General features: G+C 46.0%; 1 protein-coding gene across 2 annotated transcripts in view; it reads left to right on the forward strand.

Annotated features, from left to right (window-relative positions):
• LOC135906151 (ATP-binding cassette sub-family A member 2-like) overlaps positions 1–21,920 on the forward strand; it is a 256,013-nt gene that overhangs the window by 218,895 nt on the left and 15,198 nt on the right. The window contains exons 45-48 of one of the 2 annotated variants that reach the window (XM_065437385.1): positions 2,445–2,579; positions 12,901–13,004; positions 16,061–16,253; positions 17,208–17,345. In XM_065437385.1, coding sequence (XP_065293457.1) covers positions 2,445–2,579; positions 12,901–13,004; positions 16,061–16,253; positions 17,208–17,345 — 570 coding nt within the window. Of the gene's footprint in view, positions 1–2,444; positions 2,580–12,900; positions 13,005–16,060; positions 16,254–17,207; positions 17,346–21,920 lie in introns of those variants that run through there. The other variant, XR_010565654.1, reaches the window with a different exon arrangement.

Genomic DNA, 21,920 nt, shown 5'->3' on the forward strand with positions numbered 1-21,920 from the left:
ATCAGCGTGGAGGAGCAGGTGCTTCATCTCCTCGATGAAGATCGCAATGTTCTCATTGGGTAGTTGTACTCTGGCCTCTAGCATAGCTTGGGCCCGTTCCTTGCACTCAACGCTCGTAAAGTTCAGCAGGAAGCCATTGCGGAACAGGTCCCGTGTGGTCAGGGCCAACTCCCGGTTCCCAAACCACATTCTTGCGGCGTCTTCTAAGGCGAAGTATACATGCCGCAGCTTGTGATCGAGTCCCAGTTGTTGAAAGTTGCGATTTATTCGTAAGTCTCCAGCCAGGATTCTGGGTGAAGAAAGCAGCAAAACTGTAAATGGCAAAACTAGTGTTTTATTGGGCAAACCTGTGCCCTCAAGAACAGGCTACACTCAAAGCACAATGAAAGCAGCGAACACAGTTGGCAGTCGACAAAAATCTGATCAGCAGGTCAAGCATGTTGGCTTTTATACATGTACCATTAAACATTCCAGAGTAATCACTGGTGCCCGCGTGTCTTCCAGAAAGTTCTACACCATCGTGTTATGCATACATGCAATCAGATTACACAAGGTTCATAGACAACAAATGGTGGATACAACCATCGATAACATTCCAGAAGCTTCCAATACATGCAGGCGCATCCTGCGCTGAGCGATAACATTTGTTAGGTGGTGAAAAGCGGTCACTCGATAAACAAGTACACGTGTCAATATCGTAGCAAATTACAGCATTGTCACTGTGAAAGCAATGCTTGGAAAAAAATCTTTAGGATGACATCATCATCACACCCTGCTTAAGTACACTTGAACTCGTTGAATACAGATGGAATGTTCTCATGAATAAAGAAATGCATACAAAATATGCAAATAAAATAGTGTTAACTGGAACATTTGAAACCTCATGTTATTGTACCTTCACAGCGATGTGAATATCAAATGCTTATGTATAAAAAGATCACAAGAGCTATGAACATTTGAACGCTTAAACTGCTTGTCAAAGTACTCTTTGAAGTTTTCATTCCGAGGTGTGCAGAAAAAGCTAAACTCTGCATTGGGAGCTGTCATGTATTTCTCACAGCTTTCTATGCAATGCAAAATGCCATGTTTTGTGCAGGCGTACCTCATTCTTAATCATCTTGTGTAGGTAACCACAGTGAATTAATTTTTTAAGGTCAGGCTACTGATTTAAAGCATCAAACATTATATCAACGAATCCAGAGCCCTTACTTGCGTATGATTATATTGAGTTACCTACATTATTACAGGCATAGGGAAAGAGTGCTCATTTTATCTTTCTTTCTTTCTGAGGTTAGGTGCACAACCGCAATTTTTTTTTTTCCAGTGTTATATTCGAACAAGACATATATAGTTATGACTACACGTTTATTTCTCTCATGCTATTTCACATAGGAGGTCTTCCTCGTCAAGTATGTGTGGCTTGTTCCACCGAGACAGCTAACTCTTCTGGGCATTTACACACAGCAGTCTAATCATGGAGAAGAGGGTTAATGCATTACTGTGGTAAACAAGAGGCTTGAGATGTAGAACTGGCATAAGGCTGAGGGATTTGAGAGCAGAGCAGCTGCCTTGCAAATGTCATCCCCCATCTTGGGATCACAAGCACTGTGTGGTGCAAGGCAGCTGTTGCAGGACATGTTCACAGGAATGAAGGAGGAGTTAGCAATAACTGCTGCCTCAAAAGACATTTATTGCACCAATAAGCAACATGTAATGTTGCAAATGGCAAGTTCCTCATAGAGGCTGTGCTAGAAAATAGCTCATCTTCATCTGAACTTTTAAGTGAAGAATGCAAGCAAGCATTCGCCTATTCTGAGGCTGGACTCTGGGAGCTAAAAAAACACGCTCTATAGGGTGGGCTGTGCACAGCTAACCAAAGCTTGCCACACAAGTCTATGCTTACAGTTGTCCCAAAGCTGAAAGTAATTAACATAGTCTTTTTTTTTCCTTCCCACTCACCAGCAGCAGTGGTGGCAGTGCACTAGTGCTCTCTGGTCATAGTTTGTCATGTCCAACTATCCTTAGCCATCATGCGACTCGTGTAGGGAAGATATGTTATTGTACCTTCACTTACTATACTTACTATAACTATACCACTGTACTATACTTGAAGTACACAGCAATTTAGTGCATACTTCAATTATGTGTCCATGCAAGTCAGGTAGTTATTTGATTATAAATTTGTTGCTCAAAACTGGCATAAAGTGAGTAAAGAGAACAGATTTTGTGTTGCCAGACAGAATTTTATGTCTGTGTATAAGGGAAATCCAAAGACCTTATTTAACATACGTAGGTAGTAGTATGCGTAGTGACCATTTTCACTCGTTTCATGTTTTCGCCATTTGATTGAATAAATTTTGGCAATCTGAAGTTCTTTTGCATACCACAGCATAACCTTATTTGCTTGTTTGTAACTTTTCTTTTGTTCCAAAATCTTTTTTCAGGTTATTGAATGGACTCTGCAGAAGCTTGGACTGACATCATATGCTGACCGTGTGGTGGGAACATACAGTGGTGGCAACAAGCGCAAGTTGTCTACAGCCATTGCTTTACTTGGAGGACCGCCAATTATATATCTAGTCAGTTCTTGCAAAAATACTTCATAGCGACTAGCTTCAATAGTGTATGAAATATTTGTTTTGGAGCTTGTAGTTTCTAATTTATTATGGATGATATAGGCAAGTACTGCACCTGGACGTGATATTAAATTGCACCATGAAATGATACCTTTCTGCGAATTTTGAGTGCAAGAGAGAGTGTGAGGGCTGTGAAGACTATAGCAGTTCTTGTGAAATGGCCGCATGACATTACACAAAAATAAATATACAAATCTATAAAACATTAAGGCACTGAAATGAGCACATTGCCTGCAGGAGGAAACAGGTTATATAATGACGATATGTGTATGTGAATATATGTGTTTACTGGTAAAGAGTCTCTAAAGACACCTATTTGGTATGTGTGTAAGCAGAAAAAAATTAATTTATTGCTGCTTTGCCCATTATCCAGGAGTTATTTGGTATGTCGGTTCACATTATATCAGTTTGTGTATTTAGTTCATGTAGATGCTGTAGCCTTCTTAAAAAATATTTTATAAGCTGCATTTTGCGTCTACTCTTCACCATGAATATTGAGCCATATTTTGTGTGTTACACTTCAATATATGATCACTAGATTTAATGTCTCGAATCTGCATAGTGGGCACTGATGAATGCCACAGTGAAGGGCTCCAGATTTATTTCAACCATCTGGGATTTCACTATGCACTTTAATCGAAGCATATGAGCATTTGTACATTTCACCTCTATTGTGATACAGTTCTGTAGCCTGAATTCCATCTCATGATTTCATGCCCAACAGCACAATGTAATAGTCCGTGAGTCACCGCATCAGGTTATGCTATGCTTATGTTAGTCTCTTTGGCTGGTTATTATTTCTGTTACAGCTGCACTTAATTGTTATTTGTTTACTCATCGCTACTAGTAAGGTTAGCTTAAGCTTCTTGTTAATTTATGTAATCCTGTAGGAGAGACCCAGTGAAAACTGAATTGCATCCCTCCTCTGTGTATTTTCCTGCATGCTACTTTACGTTTTGATGCAAAATAGTGTGATTCTTGGTTCATAGAGACGCCTTTACAAGTTATATTATGCTGAATGTCTTGCGTGCTTCCCCAGTTATAATGAAGCTATTAAAAGCAAGTCCTTTCTTTCTTTTTCTTTTTTTATCTACTACCCTAAAATTTATTTTCATGCAACTGTGTTATTCTCAAAAAGTGGTAAAGAGGACACTATTATGCGGTGCAACTGAGGCTCAGAAAATAATAATGGCTGTGCTGTGACAGTAGTGAACGGAATATCACAGACAGTATGAGTTCACAAAACTAATTGTCATCCACAGTAGTCGAATACAGCTCCTTTGAAGCTGTAGAGTTCCTGCAGCTATGTTTCTCAATTCATTATTCAACTGGCAATAGCAATTCACTCGATTTCTCCATGGCCGGGCATTTGCATTTTGCATAAAAAACTGTATCGCCATCTGTATGGCCCCATTTTGCTCACCAACGGCAGTAAAGGGCAGCGATGGCGTATGCAATATTGCCATTCCCTCGCTCAGGGGCAGGCATTTTGAATTGCGCTAAAGGTATGCGGACACTTCAAATGCGATTTTCTCTTAAACTAAGTCTTTTCTTGGCACAAAACAAGCACTGCAAGGTTTCTGGAGTGGTATTTTAACAGTCCATGTGGACTTAAACATGCCTTTAGTGTCTCTTTAAGCATGAATAAAGTTGCCACCATGTTGGCTTAGCACCAATCTGCAATTTCTGTTGCCAACTCCCGACAAAGTTGCACTGGCTAAGAAATACAGCTGTGATGAAAATTGGATGATGGCCGGTGAAGTGGCTGGTGACAAACCATCGCAGGAAGCTCACCATCGGCGTTTATATCCATAGACCTCATCAGCGATTGAGCTTGAGATCGCATGCATGGGCTGGACTGACGGCCATAATAGTGGAGTTTCGGTATGTATGTGGCCCCCTGGTCAGCGACTGTTTGCTTGGTCAGTGACAGCTTGCTTGGTTTGGCCACCAACTGGGCTTGGTTAGACTGCAGCCAGCAAGCCAACGTGCCATTCCCATGTTGATTACACCAATTACATGGTTACATATCAGTAATCGTGAAAAGCATGTGTATGTTATTTTCTGCCATTCCTGTGCCATGTGTCAAAATGGCAAGCCACCGGCAGGCCATTGAAATCTCCAGAAAGTCTTTGCTGGCCCATTGGAGGTACCATGCTTGCATTTTTTTTGCACTGACCCGATTGCATTTTTTGTGTGTGTGTGCCAATGTCAGTGTGCATTCTTTTAATGAATATCGGATATAATGAAGCTATTTTCGTGTCAGCTGCAACTTTGTTATAATGAGGTTTGATTGTATAGCTCTGTTCATTGCTTTAAAGGGGCTCTGAAATGCCTTTTATCGAAGTAGAAAAAATGCATTTGATGTTAAAACAGACTATTTCAGAAGTACTTTGCCTTAGAAAGTACTTCATTGTGTTCAGCAGAAGTGGAGTTATTGGCAATCAAAGATTGCCTGTGATCACCATGTTAGCTATTCTCCCACCAAGTGACATGAGCAGCACATTTCCTTTCACACTTATCTTTACAAGAATCGCACAGAATTTCGCAGTGCTTCCAGTCCTTCTTCAATGTTTTGCACTGCGAAGGCTGCGGCAGAGAGAGTGGTGCCGACAATGCTTCAGCTACTGAACATCACCGTGGCATGCAGTTATGGCACCTACGATGCCCCAAACTCACAGGCTATCCCTCAGCTTCCGGTTGAGTTCATGATGTCTCTTCCCTTTGCTATAGTACAGTGTACTAGATAGGTATGCGCGGCTATTCTGGCACCAAGTGACATCAGTATCACTTTTCCTTTCGAACTTAACCCTTTGAGGATCGATATTTTTCGCCATGTGCGACTGCCCAGGGTCGATTTTTTTTTATTGCAGATTCCAATTCTTTTTAGAAACTTATTTCAACAAAAATTTACTGTAATCTTTCTAGGGTGACCGTAAAGTGAGAAAAAAATATTTTGCGTTGGTATATATTGTCACATGGTAGTGACGTTAAAGACCACAGTAGCAATACTGTGAAAGACAAAACTAGCTTTTATTGGGCAAACCTGTGCCCACAAAGACAGGCTACACTTAAAGCACAACGATAGCGGCGAACACAGTCGGCGATCGTCGAAAATCTCATCAGCGGGTCCAGTGCGTCGGCTTTTATACAGCAGTCATTGACTGTTCCAGACTAATCATTGGGACCCGCGTGCCTTCTACAAGGTTTTACACCATTTGCGTCACGCGATGAAATAAGATAACACAAGGTTCCGTGACAACAGACAGCGGATAGAAGCATCGATAACTTTCCGGAAACTTCGGATACATGCAGGCGCGTCCCGCGCTGTGCAACTTGTTAGGCGGCGAAACGTGCTCGCCCGATAAATATAAGTACACGTGTCAATACCCCCCTCTTATAAAGCATCGACCCGATGCTGCAAACAAACGAAAGTAATAAATAAGCACTCGTAGCAAAGAAAAAAAACAAAATAAGGAAAGTTCGTTAGCGTCCGTAAAACGGTTTAAGACGCACTACGTGGACCACTTCAGGTCGTGCGCGATGTCGCTGTGAATGCGAAATGCCGTCTGGCACGACCTCATAGTCCAGTGCGCCAATACGTCGGATGACCTTGTAGGGTCCGAAATAGCGTCGCAATAGTTTCTCACTCAGTCCTCGTCGGCGTATCGGGGTCCATACCCAAACACGGTCGCCGGGCTGGTACTCGACAAAGCGTCGTCGGAGGTTGTAGTGTCGGCTGTCGGTCCTCTGCTGGTTCTTGATTCACAGGCGGGCGAGCTGTCGGGCTCTACGGCGCGCTGGAGATAGGTAGCGACGTCAAGATTCTGCTTGTCACTGACGTGCGGCAGCATGGCGTCGAGCGTCGTCGTCAGGTTCCTGCCGTAAACCAGCTTAAATGGTGTGATCTTTGTTGTTTCTGCACCGCCGTGTTGTAAGCGAATGTTACGTACGGCAGCACGGCATCCCAGGTCTTGTGTTCAACGGCGACATACATTGCTAGCATGTCGGCGAGGGTCTTGTTCAGGCGCTCCGTGTGACCATTCGTCTGCGGGTGGTAGGCACTTGTCCTCCTGTGGCTTGTCTGGCTGTATTGCAGAATGGCTTGGGTGAGCTGTGCTGTAAAAGCCGTTCCTCTGTCTGTGATGAGGACTTCTAGGGCACCATGTCACAGGAGGATGTTCTCGATGAAAAATTTTGCCACTTCGGCTGCGCTGCCTTTTGGTAGAGCTTTAGTTTCGGCGAAGCAAGTGAGATAGTCCGTCGCCACGACGATCCGCTTATTCCCAGATGTTGACGTCGGAAACGGCCCCAACAAATCCATCCCAATCTGCTGGAATGGTCGGCGAGGGGGCTCGATCAGCTGTAGTAATCCTGCTGGCCTTGTCGGTGGTGTCTTGCGTTGCTGACAATCGCGGCATGTCTTGACGTAACGGGCGACATCGGCGGTCAGACGCAGCCAGTAATACCTTTCCTGTATCCTCGTCAGCGTCCGGGAGCATCCATGTGCCCAGTCGTTGGATCGTCGTGTAGGGCGTGCAGTACTTCTGGACGCAGTGCTGACGGTACAACAAGAAGGTAGCTGGCGCGGACTGGTGAGAAGTTCTTCACGAGCAGGTTGTTTTTTAGCGTGAACGAAGACAACACGCGCTTAAATACCCTAGGGACAACGTCGGTGTTCCCTTCCAAGTACTCGACGAGGCCTTTTAGCTCCAGGTCTGCTCGCTGCTGTTTAGTGAAGTCTTCCGCGCTTTTTATTCCAAGGAAGACGTCGTCGTCCTCGTCGTCTTGCGGCAGGGGATCGATGGGGGCGCGTGATAAGCAGTTGGCATCAGAGTGTTTTTTTCCGGACTTGTATATTACAGTGACGTCATATTCTTGCAGTCTGAGGCTCCACCGCGCCAGCCGTCCTGGAGGGTCCTTTAAGTTAGCTAGCCAACACAACGCGTGATGGTCGCTGATGACTTTGAATGGCCTGCCATAGAGTCAAGGGCGGAGTTTTGCTGTAGCCGAAATGATGGCGAGGCATTCCTTTTCAATCGTTGAATAATTACCTTCCGCTTTTGACAGCGACCAGCTAGCATATTTACATCACCCGTTCAAGTTCGTCTTTCCTCTGGACTAGGACGGCACCGAGGCCTAGGCTACTGGCGTCAGTGTGGATTTCAGTATCGGCGTCCTCGTCGAAGTGTGCAAGTACCAGCGGCGACTGCATGCGTCGTTTGAGTTCTTGAAATGCGTCAGCCTGCGGCGTTTCCCACTTGAACTCAACATCACATTTCGTTAGATGTGTTAGCGGCTCCGCAATGCATAAAAAATCCTTGACAAAAGCGCCTACAGTAGGCACACATGCCAAAAAATCTGCACACTGCCTTCTTGTCGATTGGCTGCGGGAACTTTGCGATGGCAGCTGTCTTCTGCGGGTCGGGGCATACTCCAGATTTGCTGATGACGTGGCCTAGGAATAGAAGCTCATCGTAAGCGAAGCAACAATTTTCCGGCTTCAGAGTGAGCCCTGATGACTGGATGGCCTCTAATACTGTCGCAAGCCACTTAAGGTGATCGTCAAAATTTCCGGCGAAGAGGACGACGTCATCCAAGTAAACAAGACAGGTCTGCCACTTCAATCCTGCTAAAACCGTGTCCATCACGCGCTGGAACGTTGCAGGCGCCGAGCACAGTCCAAATGGCATAACCTTGAACTCATAGAGGCCGTCAGGCGTGATGAAGGCAGTCTTTTCGCGATCCCTTTTGTCGACTTCTATTTGCCAGTAGCCAGCCTTGAGATCTATCGACGAGAAGTATTTAGCATTGCAGAGCCAATCCAATGCGTCGTCTATCCGTGGAAAGGGGTATACGTCCTTCCTCGTGATCTTGTTCAGTCGATGATAATCGACGCAGAAATGCAGGGTTCCGTCCTTTTTCTTCACTAAAACAACTGGAGACGCCCACGGGCTTTTCGACAGCTGGATGATGTCGTCGCGCAGCATTTCGTCAACTTGTTGTCTTGTAGCTTCGCGTTCTCGCGTCGAAACTCGGTAAGGGTTCTGGCGAAGTGGTCGAGCGCACTCTTCGGTTATTATGCGATGCTTTGCGACTGGCGTTTGTCGAATCCTCGACGACGTCGAAAAGCAGTCTTTGTATCGTCGAAGCAGACTTCTGAGCAGTTGCTGCTTAATTACGGGGAGACTTGGATTTATGTCGAAGTCTGGCTCAGGAACTACGATCGTCGGGGTAGATGCGACAGAACCCGAGAGGTCAAACGCATCGCTGGTTTCCTGAATTTCCTCAATGTATGCGATCATCGTGCCCTTGTTGATGTGCTTGAACTCCTGGCTGAAGTTTGTCAGCAACACTTTCGTGTTTCCTCCTTGCAGTCAAGCGATCCCTCTTGCGACGCAAATTTCACGGTCGAGCAGTAGACATTGGTCGCCTTCGATGCCGCCTTCTACGTCAGCGGGTGTTTCGAAATAACAATGCTGGAGCGAGGCGGGATGCTCACTTGATCTTTGAGCACACTCAAGGCGGGGTGACTACGAGGGCTCTCCGGCGGTATCGCTTGATCTTCCGACAGTGTTATTGACTTCGACTTCAGGTCGATGATTGCGCCGTGTTGGTTCAGGAAGTCCATGCCGAGAATGACGTCTCGTGAACACTGTTGCAGGATAACGAAGGTGGCAGGGAAAGTCCGGTCATGAATGGTAATTCTTGCCATGCAGATTCCACTCGGCGTGATGAGGTGTCCTCCAGCAATCCGAATTAACGGGCCTTCCCATGCAGTCTTAATTTTCTTCAATTGGGCTGCGATGGGTCCACTCATGACGGAGTAATCGGCTCCTGTGTCTACTAAGGCGGTGACTGTGTGGCCGTCAAAAAGCACGTCGAGGTCGGTGGTAACTGTCTTGCGTTACAGTTCGGTCTTGGCGTCGGATCATGGCTGTGTCTCGTTGACCTGTGGCTGGTATGGGATGTCGTCAGGTCGTCTTTCGGCGGCGTGTCGTTATGTCATCGAGGTAGTTTCTTCGGCGTCTTCGGCGGCGGCGGAGGATCTTCTTCAATTCGACGAACAGCAACCGCACCTCCATCGGTTGCTTATTTTAGTTTTCCAGATATGGGCTCGCTGACCAGCCCCGGGCTGGGCCAGTGTATGGACGGCGCTGCGGCGACAGGTAGCAGCCTGGTGACGGCGAACGGTATGGTCATCGAGGGCTCCACTGAGTAGCGGCGAGGTAGTCGGCGATGTCACGAGGGCGTTCACCTTCCCTCGGGTGCTGTGCGTTGACGGCAAAGCCTCGCAATCCCAGGTCGCGGTATGGGCATCGGCGGTACACATGGCCGGCTTCGCCACAGTGGTAGCAGAGGACTACGTTGGTGCTCTCTTTGCGGTCTGGGCTTGGATCACGGCTTGTTGGGGGCGTCCGGTACATGGACGAAAAGCACCTCCACCAGATGTCACGCGGTAGTGACCTTAAAGAACACAGTAGCAATACTGTGAAAGACAAAAGTAGCTTTTATTGGGCGAACCTGTGACCACAAAGACAGGCTACACTTAAAGCACAACGATAGCGGCGAACACAGTCAGCGATCGTCGAAAATCTCATCAGCGGGTCCAGCGCGTCGGCTTTTATACAGCAGTCATCGACTGTTCCAGACTAATCGTTGGGACCTGTGTGCCTTCCACAAGGTTCTACACCATTCGTGTCACGCGATGAAATAACACAAGGTTCCGCGACAACAGACAGTGGATAGAAGCATCGATAACTTTCCGGAAACTTCGGATACATGCAGGCACGTCCCGCGCTGTGCAATTTGTTAGGCGGCGAAACGTGGTCGCCCGATAAATATAAGTACACGTGTCAATATGTGCTCTTCATTCATGAATAACAACAATAAAAAAGGAAATAAACTTATAAGAGTTAAAATTTTGATGCATTGTTATAGTTCAAGGCTTTGAAAATGCACACACGAGAATATTTCGCAAGACTCAAATGTTCCTGCTCTTACACTAATATGTACATCCATAGCGTAATCGAACTGCGTAGGTGCGCACACATAAGAAAACTGTGTGGTTGTGTGCCTGTCAAAAAAGCAAAATGTGTGAAAAACTTCCACTAATCTTTATCTTATCGCCAACCAGAGGCATTTAGTTTTGCGAGTCTCAAAAAAAAAAAAAGCAATGGAAACGCATGCACAGCGGCACCCTTCCTGTGCGCACCCCTGTGAGCACTAAACGAGCGAGAAACAAGCGGTCCCCTTTGAGCGATTAGTAACGAGATAGCTATCAGTTTTGCAAGCGCAAGAAGCCGAAACCGCCCACGTAACAAAACCCAAACCGCCTCCCGCTCACCTGCGTGCCAATGCGCAAGCGGTAGTATATAGACGCGCAGGAGCAAACTAGCGCTAAAACAAACCATGCAACGAAAACCAAGAGAGGGAGGCACGCGAAAAAAATTCCCTGTATTCCCACATAGGGGCAGCACATGACAGAAATGAAAAAGTTAGGAAATTGGCGTGCTTTTTAAACGTACAGATGGCACCATAAATATACGGCATCAACCGTTTTGGGCTAGTTTGCGGCGCCGTATATTTACATCATTGACCCTCAAAGAGTTAACTTTACAAAAATCACACAATTTCCGAGGGCCGAACAAACTTCCTCTTCATGTTCCCTCATGCAAGTATGTTGGCAGCGTGCACATCAGCTAAGCGAAGGATGCCACACTCTGGATTCGACTTGAAAGGATTCCTAATGTAACAAGCTTCGACCATGATAGCAACACCCCTCGAGGGCACCGTGCTTGAGTGCAAGCTCAAGGTCTGCGGACTCAAGGCGTGTAGGTGATGTGCTCGAGACCTGTTTGCTAACATGTGACAAACAGGACATATTCATCAGGTGTTGGCACTTGGGTCTTGAGTCACATAACTCACAGCTACCGATAAGAACACACTGTTGTCCTCAGTGAGCTCAGCGAGCAGGCTTGTCATGGCACCCTACAACAGCCGCAGTATCTGCGCTATGCTGCAGATGTAGATACATGCAACTGTGGTGGCTAACTATGCACACGAAATGGCTGGATTGCAAGCTTGCGCTCATGTGCTCCAGTCTGGCTGTGCTAAGTGGTGCAGACCAGCTTTGTCCTGCACCAGCTTGACCAACTGATAGTAGCCACATCCAAATTGCACATTTTGTGCAATAGCTCAATACAAAGTGAAGTCGGCCAATGTGTTTAGCAAGGAGCGGCCAGGAGTAAGCTACTGCTGGCCTCTAACCTTAAGTTTCGCTTAGTTTGAGGCTAGTTGAATGTTCAAAACCCATAGAAATTAGCGAGACCCAACAGCTGCGAGACTGATAAGCAGTGTGGCCATAGTTTCATTCCGATGCAGGCAGGCACGGACGAACTTTTGAAGACGATAGTTGGTAATAGTATGATAGTCGTACTTCCAGAAATGCATTATTTCTATCAAAATTCAAAATGCAGATCTTCACTTACTTTTCACCCTGTTTATTAAGTTGTGTCAATGAATATACACAGTAACTGTAGGAAGAAGCGCACTGATCCAAACACCCTTCTTGATTGATATCAGCTATTGGCCGCCGCGTGTGCGAATCGGCTGTATGACGAAATATGGGATCCCGAAAAGAGAGGAGAAGGCTTCTGTTGAAAAGAGAGTGTGTGAGCAAAAGGCGACCGCTTGCAATCTTTACACGCAACACACGAATACAAAATTTGGCTGAGATGTCCACAGCATGCGTATTCTATTCAGACTTTTTTTTTCACCAAGCCCAAGTGGCGTTTCCAGACCCCTTTAATGTAGATTGTACGATACACTCTCTACTAAATCAAGCACCTCGATGAGTACAACCTCTTCTGCACAACCAACTCCCAGGCCAGTGGGTCGTTCAAGTTAATGAAGCCATTCAGTAAAGCAGAGAAATAAGGTGCAGCAATTGCCATAATTTGTAGAACTGCCAGTCACTTTCTTGCAGTTCCAGAAAAAAAAAAAAAGGAGTAATCAGTTCACACAACAATTTCTTTCCTATTTTCTTTAATATATATTGTAAATTTTCTCTCCTCTATCTTTTCTGTTAGCCTGTATCTTTTTGACGCCCGCGAGACAGCTCAGGTGTCCTTTGGAAAGTTATGGTGGTCACGGCCCTTCCTTTGCTTTCTCTTTTTTGTTCTTAATACAATAAACTAATACTACTACTACATGTATTAATTAGTAGTGGGTAAGACCTTGACTACTACATTTTGTCTTGCAGGATGAACCTACCACTGGCATGGATCCATACACACGTAGATTCCTGTGGGACCTCATCCAGGACCTAGTGCGAGGAGGCCGATCGGTGATTCTCACCTCTCACAGGCGAGAATATGTTCCATGTTCTTTCATCTTGGCTGATTGTGATATGACGCGGCGCTTAACTGGGCTTCTGCTATCTGCATTGAATTAGAATGTGCTACTTCAGGAATTATTTTGTGTCATAATTTTGTGCTGATAAAATTAAGTGGGACTGGTTGCTGCAGACGCACATTTTACCTTCACCAAACAACAAAAAAAGGGGCCCACCTATTTACACGTAATATTTACTTCTGTTGAGTTATCTACACACTTCCGTAGAAATTTCTCTCCTACTAGCCCTGTGTGGGAGGCTAATTCATTTCAACAGTTTGTCAATAAATATCTGGGAAGGTATGCAGAGGTTGTATACACTGCACTGACAGAGAGAAACAGTCTCATGGCTGTAGGTGTGAAAGATTGCCTGTTGGTTTTTTCTAAAGGAGGACGAAATCAGCCACATCTATGCATGGCTTGCTGCTGGCGCCCTCTAAGCTGGCACCTTTTGACTATATCCTTTGCTGAAGACAATGTCTCGCTGTCAAATTTTTCAGGAATATCCCAAAATTTTTTCACTATCGAGCCATTTGTTCTCTCCTGAATGTGGGCTCCCTTGTCACAGCCATGCTGTATGCAGTTGTTAAGTGTGGATGTTTTTGATTTGGTCACCACTGCATGGCATCTTATTCATCCCTGTACTCGTGAATGCATGGGACCATCTTCCCAGCTTCACTGCAACAATGTGCACCTCTCAGACTAAAATATAGTGTACATAGTGTCACTCACAAAGGACAAAGGGGTATGGTGTGATGTACGGGTTGACAAGAAAGGCTTTTAATGCAAAGCACTTTTTGCCTCATTCTTGGAATTTTGCAGTAGGTAGGTAGTTTCCCGTCTCGTCGCTTTAATAAAAAGGAAATAATGTGTCACTGTCCGTGGAATCGAGCCTCGGCCATCAAGCACAGCAGCCCGGTGCTCTAATCATTAGGCGACATCACCATGCATACCTCTCTCATTCCAAAACGAACCAGTTCCTTGAAACACTCAGCGTGTGTGCTCCGCACCACTTCATCTTCTTTTTTTGTGACATCTCATGCTCTAAGGCACTGATTTAAACCGACCTATCTCCGGAACCGGCCCACTTTCCTCAGTACTTTCTTTGCCGTGCGCTACGTAGGAATTCTGCAACATTGTGCTGTCATGATCACCAAGTTAATCATACTTTAAAATATCTTCGTTGGAGTACACATGCCATCATCGTTTTACATATACTACATGACACAGCCATAGATGTGTATGATTTTGTAACACATAGTCGCTGATGATGTCAGAATCTGTGTTTCTCTCCTTTATGCTTTTCCACTACCTATGTAAAAACCAACAATTGCCATATGAGCCTGCTTGGAATCGCCGGCGTAGAAATGACTCTGTAGTCACCATACAGTCATCTTCAATGTGGTCGTTGTCGTGCTGCGGTCGTGACAGGCCTGTACGCTCACGACCCACAAGCACAACTACTCAATTTCACAAACATGTTGGTCCACCTGGTATTGCTTTACGCTACCCCAAACAATGCTAGATAGCCAGGTACCTGCAAAATGCTTCACATAATGTTGATTCCCACAGTGTGTGGGATCTTCACAATTTTTATTTCTTGGTTTCTTTTTTTTTCTTTTCAACACCTTGCATGCTGTATATTAGGGAGTGCATTGTTGTACCTGTTCAAATGTTTTTCTGCTTAAATGTATGGCATGGCAAAAACAGGCTCATGTGGCAGTCACATCCATGGTCATAAATGCTACTACAGTCGCCGACCGTTTATTCGGACCTCACGGGGACTGCGAAAATGTCCGAATAAACAGGTGTCCGAAAAAGCAGATTAAGAAAAAAAAATGAAATCCTTTATTTCTACGCACTTATTCGGGCTTGGCAGTAGGCTTGGAAGAAAGCGTGAATGCGCCGTTGCACGCTGTTCCGTTTACGCACAATCAGATAGGCCTGAATCTCGGAGAGGGTCGTACGGTCACTATTAGCGGCTGATAGCACAGTCACTGCTTGTACACGCTCCGCATGCGACGGCAGCGTAGCACATGGTGAGTCATCTTCCGACTCGGAGTCATCGTCCGGCGGTGCAGCAGAAACCTGACGAATGATCTTGCCGTCGTCGAGTTCTGCGCATGTCAATACAGCAGTGTCAGCACCTATGAAACTGTCAAAGGCGATGATGTCCGGAATCACAATGCAACCACTGCGCAGGTCTCGGAAGAACATTTTCCGCGTCAGGTGGAGCGCACATCGGGAGGCGACTTAGGCCTCCCGGCACCCGCTTGCCGGCATTCCCCAGCGAAGTCTGTGTGGGCACTGTCGGCGCGATCAGACACTTGACGCGATGTTTCCGTACACCGCGTTGGATCACGGAAACCTCGACACAGCGCACAAAGCAAACACCACCGTACCGACACCAGTCGCACAAACGAAAAACGTGGCCTGCTCGCAGCGTCGTGCGCGAAGAAACAAATCAGCTGCTGGATTGTCTTGACGTGGCTTACTAAGCTGAAACCGGAACTGCTGCAGAGCCACTCTAACCAGGCAGAAACGATGATGATGAGCGGGGATTTCCAGTAGCGCCACTCCGCGGGGCAGCAAGGAAGCTCCGTTCAAAACAAACATGGCGTTCAGCAAGTCGAACAATGTATGGAACCATGCACCGGTCAGAGTCGGTGCATGGTGCTCTCGACCGAGTTGGCTCAAGGAGTGTCCGAAAAATCAGACGAGAGGTTGCAAGGTGTCCGAACTTTCGGCAGTTGTTATACATTATGGTCTATGGGGAGAATGGCGTTGCCGCGAAGCTGACCGAATAATCGGGCATGTCCGAATTTTTGGAGTCCGGAAAATCGGTCGGCGAGTGTACTCAGAGTTGCTGAGCTAGTTTTCTTTAAATATTGTATTAGCTTTACTTACGAAGTCATGAATGTGCTAGAAGCATGTTTACTTTGGCTTCCATGGCATTTTAGCAAGCAGCATTCTTTTACTGATTAGTTACACAGTGGCAGTGGAGCCTCATGCAAGTTTTTCTAATGCAGCATGGAAGAGTGTGAAGCCCTGTGCACAAGGTTGGCCATCATGGTCAATGGCCACTTCAAGTGTTTGGGCAGCATTCAGCACCTGAAGAATCGTTTTGGAGAGGGCTACTGTATTACCGTCAGAACAAGAGGAACATCCCATGATGCCATTGCTGCATGGTTCCACAGAGTCTTCCATAATGCCATGCTCAAGGTTAGTTCACCGCTAATAACTGCACAGCAGACTTGTACGAGATACTTAAATATGTATTTAAGTAGAACACTAGATACTGAATACAGAAAAGTATTTGAGCAAAGTACAAAATTTTATTTGCACCAGCACCACCGATGTGACACCGTCTGTCAGCAGCACCTACATTTAACCACTGCATGTCATCTCTGAAAATGGTGATTTTGTATAAGCTGCCATGCAATGCGGAAGGATCGCTGTCACTGTTTTCAGATTGTCGCCAGTCAGCGATCTCAATATGGCCCACAAAGCCTAAAGCCAAGAGAGCATGGACAAAGGCACGAAGAAACAGCCACATTTGCAAATGCTATCTCATGACCTTCGATACCTTGCGCAGTTACTTCTATACACAAGGCTGTGTGGAAAGTGAAAAGGGGCTGTGAGTGTTATTACAGACTTGACCCAAGCACCAGATAGAAATCACAAGCTTCATTTGTATGATTCACGGCTATGGCCACTCCAACAAAAGTGTTGAATGTTCTTTCTTAATTACCGGGCAACAATAAGAACCTTTACTGAGTTGGTTTTGTATAGTTTGTTTCGGTAGTTAACTTCAAATAAGGTTTTGTGTGAAAGTAGCTTTTTGTCTCACCAGTAGTGCTGCCGCAAGCATTACTGAATGCTATGTTTTTCCAGATTGGGGCATTCTCCCATTTCCTCTTTTCTTATTGAACATTACTGAATGCTATGTTTTTCCGGATCATATGTTCTTTTTCTGTGGGCCTCTAGAAAATGTATCAACAGGGTTCTAGTGTATGATTTTATCAAGCAGTATTTGTGTTTAATATTAACTTTATTGAGAATGTAAATGCTTTAAAACCCTGTAAAGTTTCCTGTGATGTCACTAGCATTCACCATAGTGGTATAGCATGTTGTTAATGGTGTTGGTGACACATCAAATTATTGTCATGATTGCAGGAGCAGCATTTCAACATGCTTCAGTACGACTTGAAGTCGGAGAACATATCCCTGGCCTATGTATTCTGCCAGATGGAACAAGCCCTTGTAGAACTCCCCATAGAGGAGTATTCTGTGTGCCAAAACACTTTAGACAATGTAAGTGATGCTTTTATGTGTCTTATTTTTGTCTAAGTGGACTACATTTCTGATCATTAATACATCTTTCAGATATTGTTGATGGCATCTTTACACATGAAACAAAGCATGTGAGACGTACAGCATGAATGGTGCTTGTGTGTGTGTTATTTTTGTTAGGGGTGTGCAAATACCCAAATATCACCGAATGGAGTAGTGAGCGTTCAAATAATTTGATTTGTGAATACAATATGTGCTAGTATTCGATTTTTCTAATATTCGACATATTCGGTATATTCAGTGTAGAGGCCCATGCAGTGCCACATGTCGCATGCTCCGCAGAGACCCTCATGCTCGATGCCACCCAAGCAAGCATTGCACTGCGTTTTTGGTGCAAAAGAAGTGCCAAGCGTGCCTCGAACGGGCGACCCTGGCTGATGCGGTAGCGAGCTTTGTCACTTTGAGCACTCCCCAACGTCTTCCCGATGCGGTAACCATACACACACACACACACAGTGTCTGACTGCCGCAGTTTGCAGAATGGTGCTTCATCGGCCGGGGCCGTCTCTGTAGGTACACAGGCAGCCTCTTCCGCAACAGTTTTTAGCCCGTTACCACGTGTACCAGCGGCAAATTTTCGCTGTGGCCGTTGGGCCTAATTGGTGCTTCCTTATCATACGTTGCCATCTCAGTTACAGTTTGGTGCCGAATCGACACAGATTATTCGCTGAAGCTGTGTACGTCGCTCGGAAAGCTGACAAACCACCTCTCAAATGAAAGTGAGAGACTGAGAAGAAAGGAGAAGGGGGTAGCGAGTGTTGCATGAACTTGCCATGACCCTCCAGATTTCAGATTATTTGACAGGTGGCAAATCACGCCAAACCTGACAATAAAATGGTGCAGGTGGTGCCTGCTCTTTACTGTTGGCACCAGCTACGCGTGAAGCAGTCCTTTCGTTTGTCTCGCAGATTGGCCTCATTAGCCATGCCAGCGCCTCCTCTACTTTTTTCAATGCCAGCCTGATGTGGCCGATCCAACCGTTCACCAGCCTCTCCTATCATCCTTTCTTACTCTCCCCCATTGGCTAGCGTTCACGCCTGCTTTACGGTCGGGGGGGAGAGTACCATCCAGGTGGCACCTCATGACGGAAGTCGAAGGAAGACTGACAGACGCATGATAACCTGAGAGACGCAGGGACAAAGCGTCTTCCACTTTTCCACCTTAACGACAGCAGCGTGCGCTCAGACGCACACGTGACACCAGCAGTCGTACCATCTGGGTAGCGTCGCATCACGGCAACTCACTGAACTAAGGCACACTGATGGCTCCCATTGGGGAGCGAGCGATTACGCTGGCATTGACAAAATAGAGGAGGTGATGGCCGTACTGTGTTAAGTTGGTTTAGCCCATCTGTATTTTAAAAACTGAAAAACAAATGAAAAAAACTTTCTGTGCAATAAATAAAAGATTGCCACAAAACACATGTTCATTATTAAGCTGAGAACTTCATTGGTATTCACTGCAACAGAACATCACTAATTCATTAGTTTCAGAGGAAAAAAAATTATGCGGACCCCATGAACTATGGGAATCAAGCGAAGCTTTCTATGCTGTTTGCTTTTATTTACGATGATTAGTGGTGACCTAGACAGCAAATTTTTAATTTCTTCGGCATTTAGTAGAATACAAGAGTGGTAAATGATGGTAAACATTGCCTTGCATGCAATACTGCTGTTTGTATGAGTAGCACACCGTGAGACATGTTTGCTTGAGGCATTGTTATGTGCCATTGTTCATACCCTCCGAGAAGATGAACATTGTCATTGTCTCACACGGCGCATTACATCGTGGCGGAAGTGTCAAACTTTAATTGAATTATAGGGCTTTACATGCTAAAACCACAATTGGATTATGAGGCACGCCGTACTAGCAGACTACGAATTAATTTTGATCTCCTGGAGTTCTTTATTGAGTGCCTTAATCTAAGTATACAAGCGTTTTTGTATTTCACCCCCGTTTAAACATGGCTGCCGTGGTTCGGATCGAACCTGCGACCTCGAGCAATGTCATAACCCTAAGACTACCATGACGGGCCCATAAGTTGATTTGACGTGCGACCACTTCTGTAGTGTCGCTTATAGATGCTATGGTGCTTTAATGTGGCTTTGCATCTGCACACCCTGCATAATTTGCCCGCTTGACAAATTTGCATGGTGTTTATTTTTCCAAAATAGCAGAAACTTACCGCACTGTACCATGAACTTAAATTTATCCAGTTTTTCCGCAACCACTGTCGTGTCTAGTAGTAGTGTTTCCTCACCTTTTCACGTTGCCTTTTCCCTCTCTCACCATTCCCCCATGTATGGGAAATGCCAGCAAAGAATGGCAAGGCTGTCATTCACTTGTTTCATGGCTGTGTTGGTTCTGCCCATTCTCTGCCTTATTTTCTTGCCTCCTCTCTACCATTCTATCTCCCCTCTGTTCTGTGTTACACATTAGTAGAAAGGTAAGTGCGACAGTTTCAGCAATGCTTTTGCGGGGGGGGGGGGGGTTAGAGATAATTACAGCTGTCAAGGTGGTATTATGCCGATGCCTAGGGAGCTCCAGAGGGCAATGTGACAACCGTCGATGGGAAGCTGCAAACAAGCTTCTCACATTCCCTTTCATCTCTGCCTCTCTGCCATGCTCCTGCCAAGTATATGCATGCTCTGAACCCCCTTCCCAACACGTTGTGCAAGACAGCAGCAGCAGTAGCAGCAGTGAAAAAGTCGGAAGGAAGAGGCAAACAAAATTTCACTTTAAAAGCACTTGATTCTATTCAATAAAAGTGCTATTGATAAAAAAGAATGTTTTCCTGCTCATGTGCAAAAGCTGCTCTACAGTTGACGCTATCATCAAAGAGTGCCGAGAATTTGAGCAGGCCAAAAGCCAACGCGTCTTGCAACCATCGCCAGACTTCCCAATACTGCTGCAACGTTGACGTGTGAAGATTAACCCGCACAGCAGCATGCATCACCATCAGAGGACGTGGTGCGAATCGTTCAACGTGAACTGGATGCAATGGCGCCCGCAGCTTTCTGTTTGCGCAGCCCTGATGCTACCCCTTTTCAGTTCCCCTTGTACAAGCCATCGTTCGCCAGGAACTTGAAACCATTTGTTTACATTCTGTCTGTGCTGTCGCCAATCCCAGAGCTAACGAACACCCTTCTATTTTCACTCCACCCCGCCGCTTCTCTCCGCGTTATCGCAACCCGACTGAGTGGAGAACTGCGGACGACCAGCCGATATGTTTCACCTGTCGCCGTATTGGTCATGTCGCCCGATACTGTCAAACTCGTGGCCCTCAACACCTCGCACACTGACCAACCTGAGCCGTTTTGATGGAAATGCCCGCAATGCTTCGCCCACCGCCGTGTCTAACAGCACCGACAATTCTGCTAGGAACATGTGGTACAGTCACTCACCATCGCCGCGCTGACACCAGTCTAGTTCGCCGCAAACACGTCGCCCATCTTCCCATTCGCCGCAGCCACTTCGCCTTTCGTCCCCTCTGGCTTTTGGCCGCATCCTTTCGGAAAACTAAGAAATGCAGCCCTTGGAGGTGGTGCTGCATTGCCTACTACTGCAGCAAATCCTCTGTCTGCTCACAAAGAGAAGTGTAATTGACATTAAAATAGATGGCATATCTGTCCAAGCACTCATTGACACTGGAGCCCACATATCTTTGATGAGTGCTAGCCTACGTAGACGTTTAAAGAAGGTCCTCACTCCAGCAGCTGCCCGAGTGCTTCGTGTGGCCGATGGCGGTGTGCTGGTTGTTCTGGGAATGTGTACTGCGCGTTTAAGTATAGCCGGCCGCCCTACTTCTGTTCTCTTTGCTGCGATCGACAACTGCCCTCACGACCTTATCCTTGGATTGGACTTTTTATCCAATCATTCTTGTCTCATCGATTCAGCAACCGGCGCTCTTCAGTTAGAACTGCCTCAACTCGCCGATGCTCCGAACACCACCCCACTGCACTTCTGCTCGCTTCACGATGTGCGTCTGTCATCCGAGGCAGTTATACTTACGTCACTTTGACCGCCCAGCCACAGGTTCCTGATGGTGAATATGTGCTTCGCCCCATCATCGACGTGCTTTTGAACCCGAACGTTGCTGTTCCCTGGTCACGGTTACCAATAACGACGTTCTATCGCTTCTGAATTTCAGCCTGTGCCCTCAAGTGCTTCCGGCCAGCATGTTCTTGGCCAGTATTTCTAATAATTCTGAATTTTACATTGAGAGTCTGAATGCCAAGAGAGGTTTATTAGCACCAATTGCAGCTCAATGCTCTGGTTTCTTAACGGATGACTTCGCGAAAATGATTGCACCTGACCTCACCTCTCCACAAGCCTCGGACATACATCTCCTGCTCGAATCGTACAGTGACATCTTTGATTTCGCCGACAGGCCTTTAGGCCAAACATCTGTTGTTCACCACCGTATAAACACTGGAGACACAAATCTTATTCGTCAGTGTCTCTATTGTTTATCGCATGCTGAACGTAGAGTCATCCAATCAGAAGTGGACAAAATGCTCCGCAAACGGGTCATCG

Source organism: Dermacentor albipictus, chromosome 1 (assembly GCF_038994185.2).
Source record: "Dermacentor albipictus isolate Rhodes 1998 colony chromosome 1, USDA_Dalb.pri_finalv2, whole genome shotgun sequence".
Taxonomy (NCBI): Eukaryota; Metazoa; Arthropoda; class Arachnida; order Ixodida; family Ixodidae; genus Dermacentor; species Dermacentor albipictus.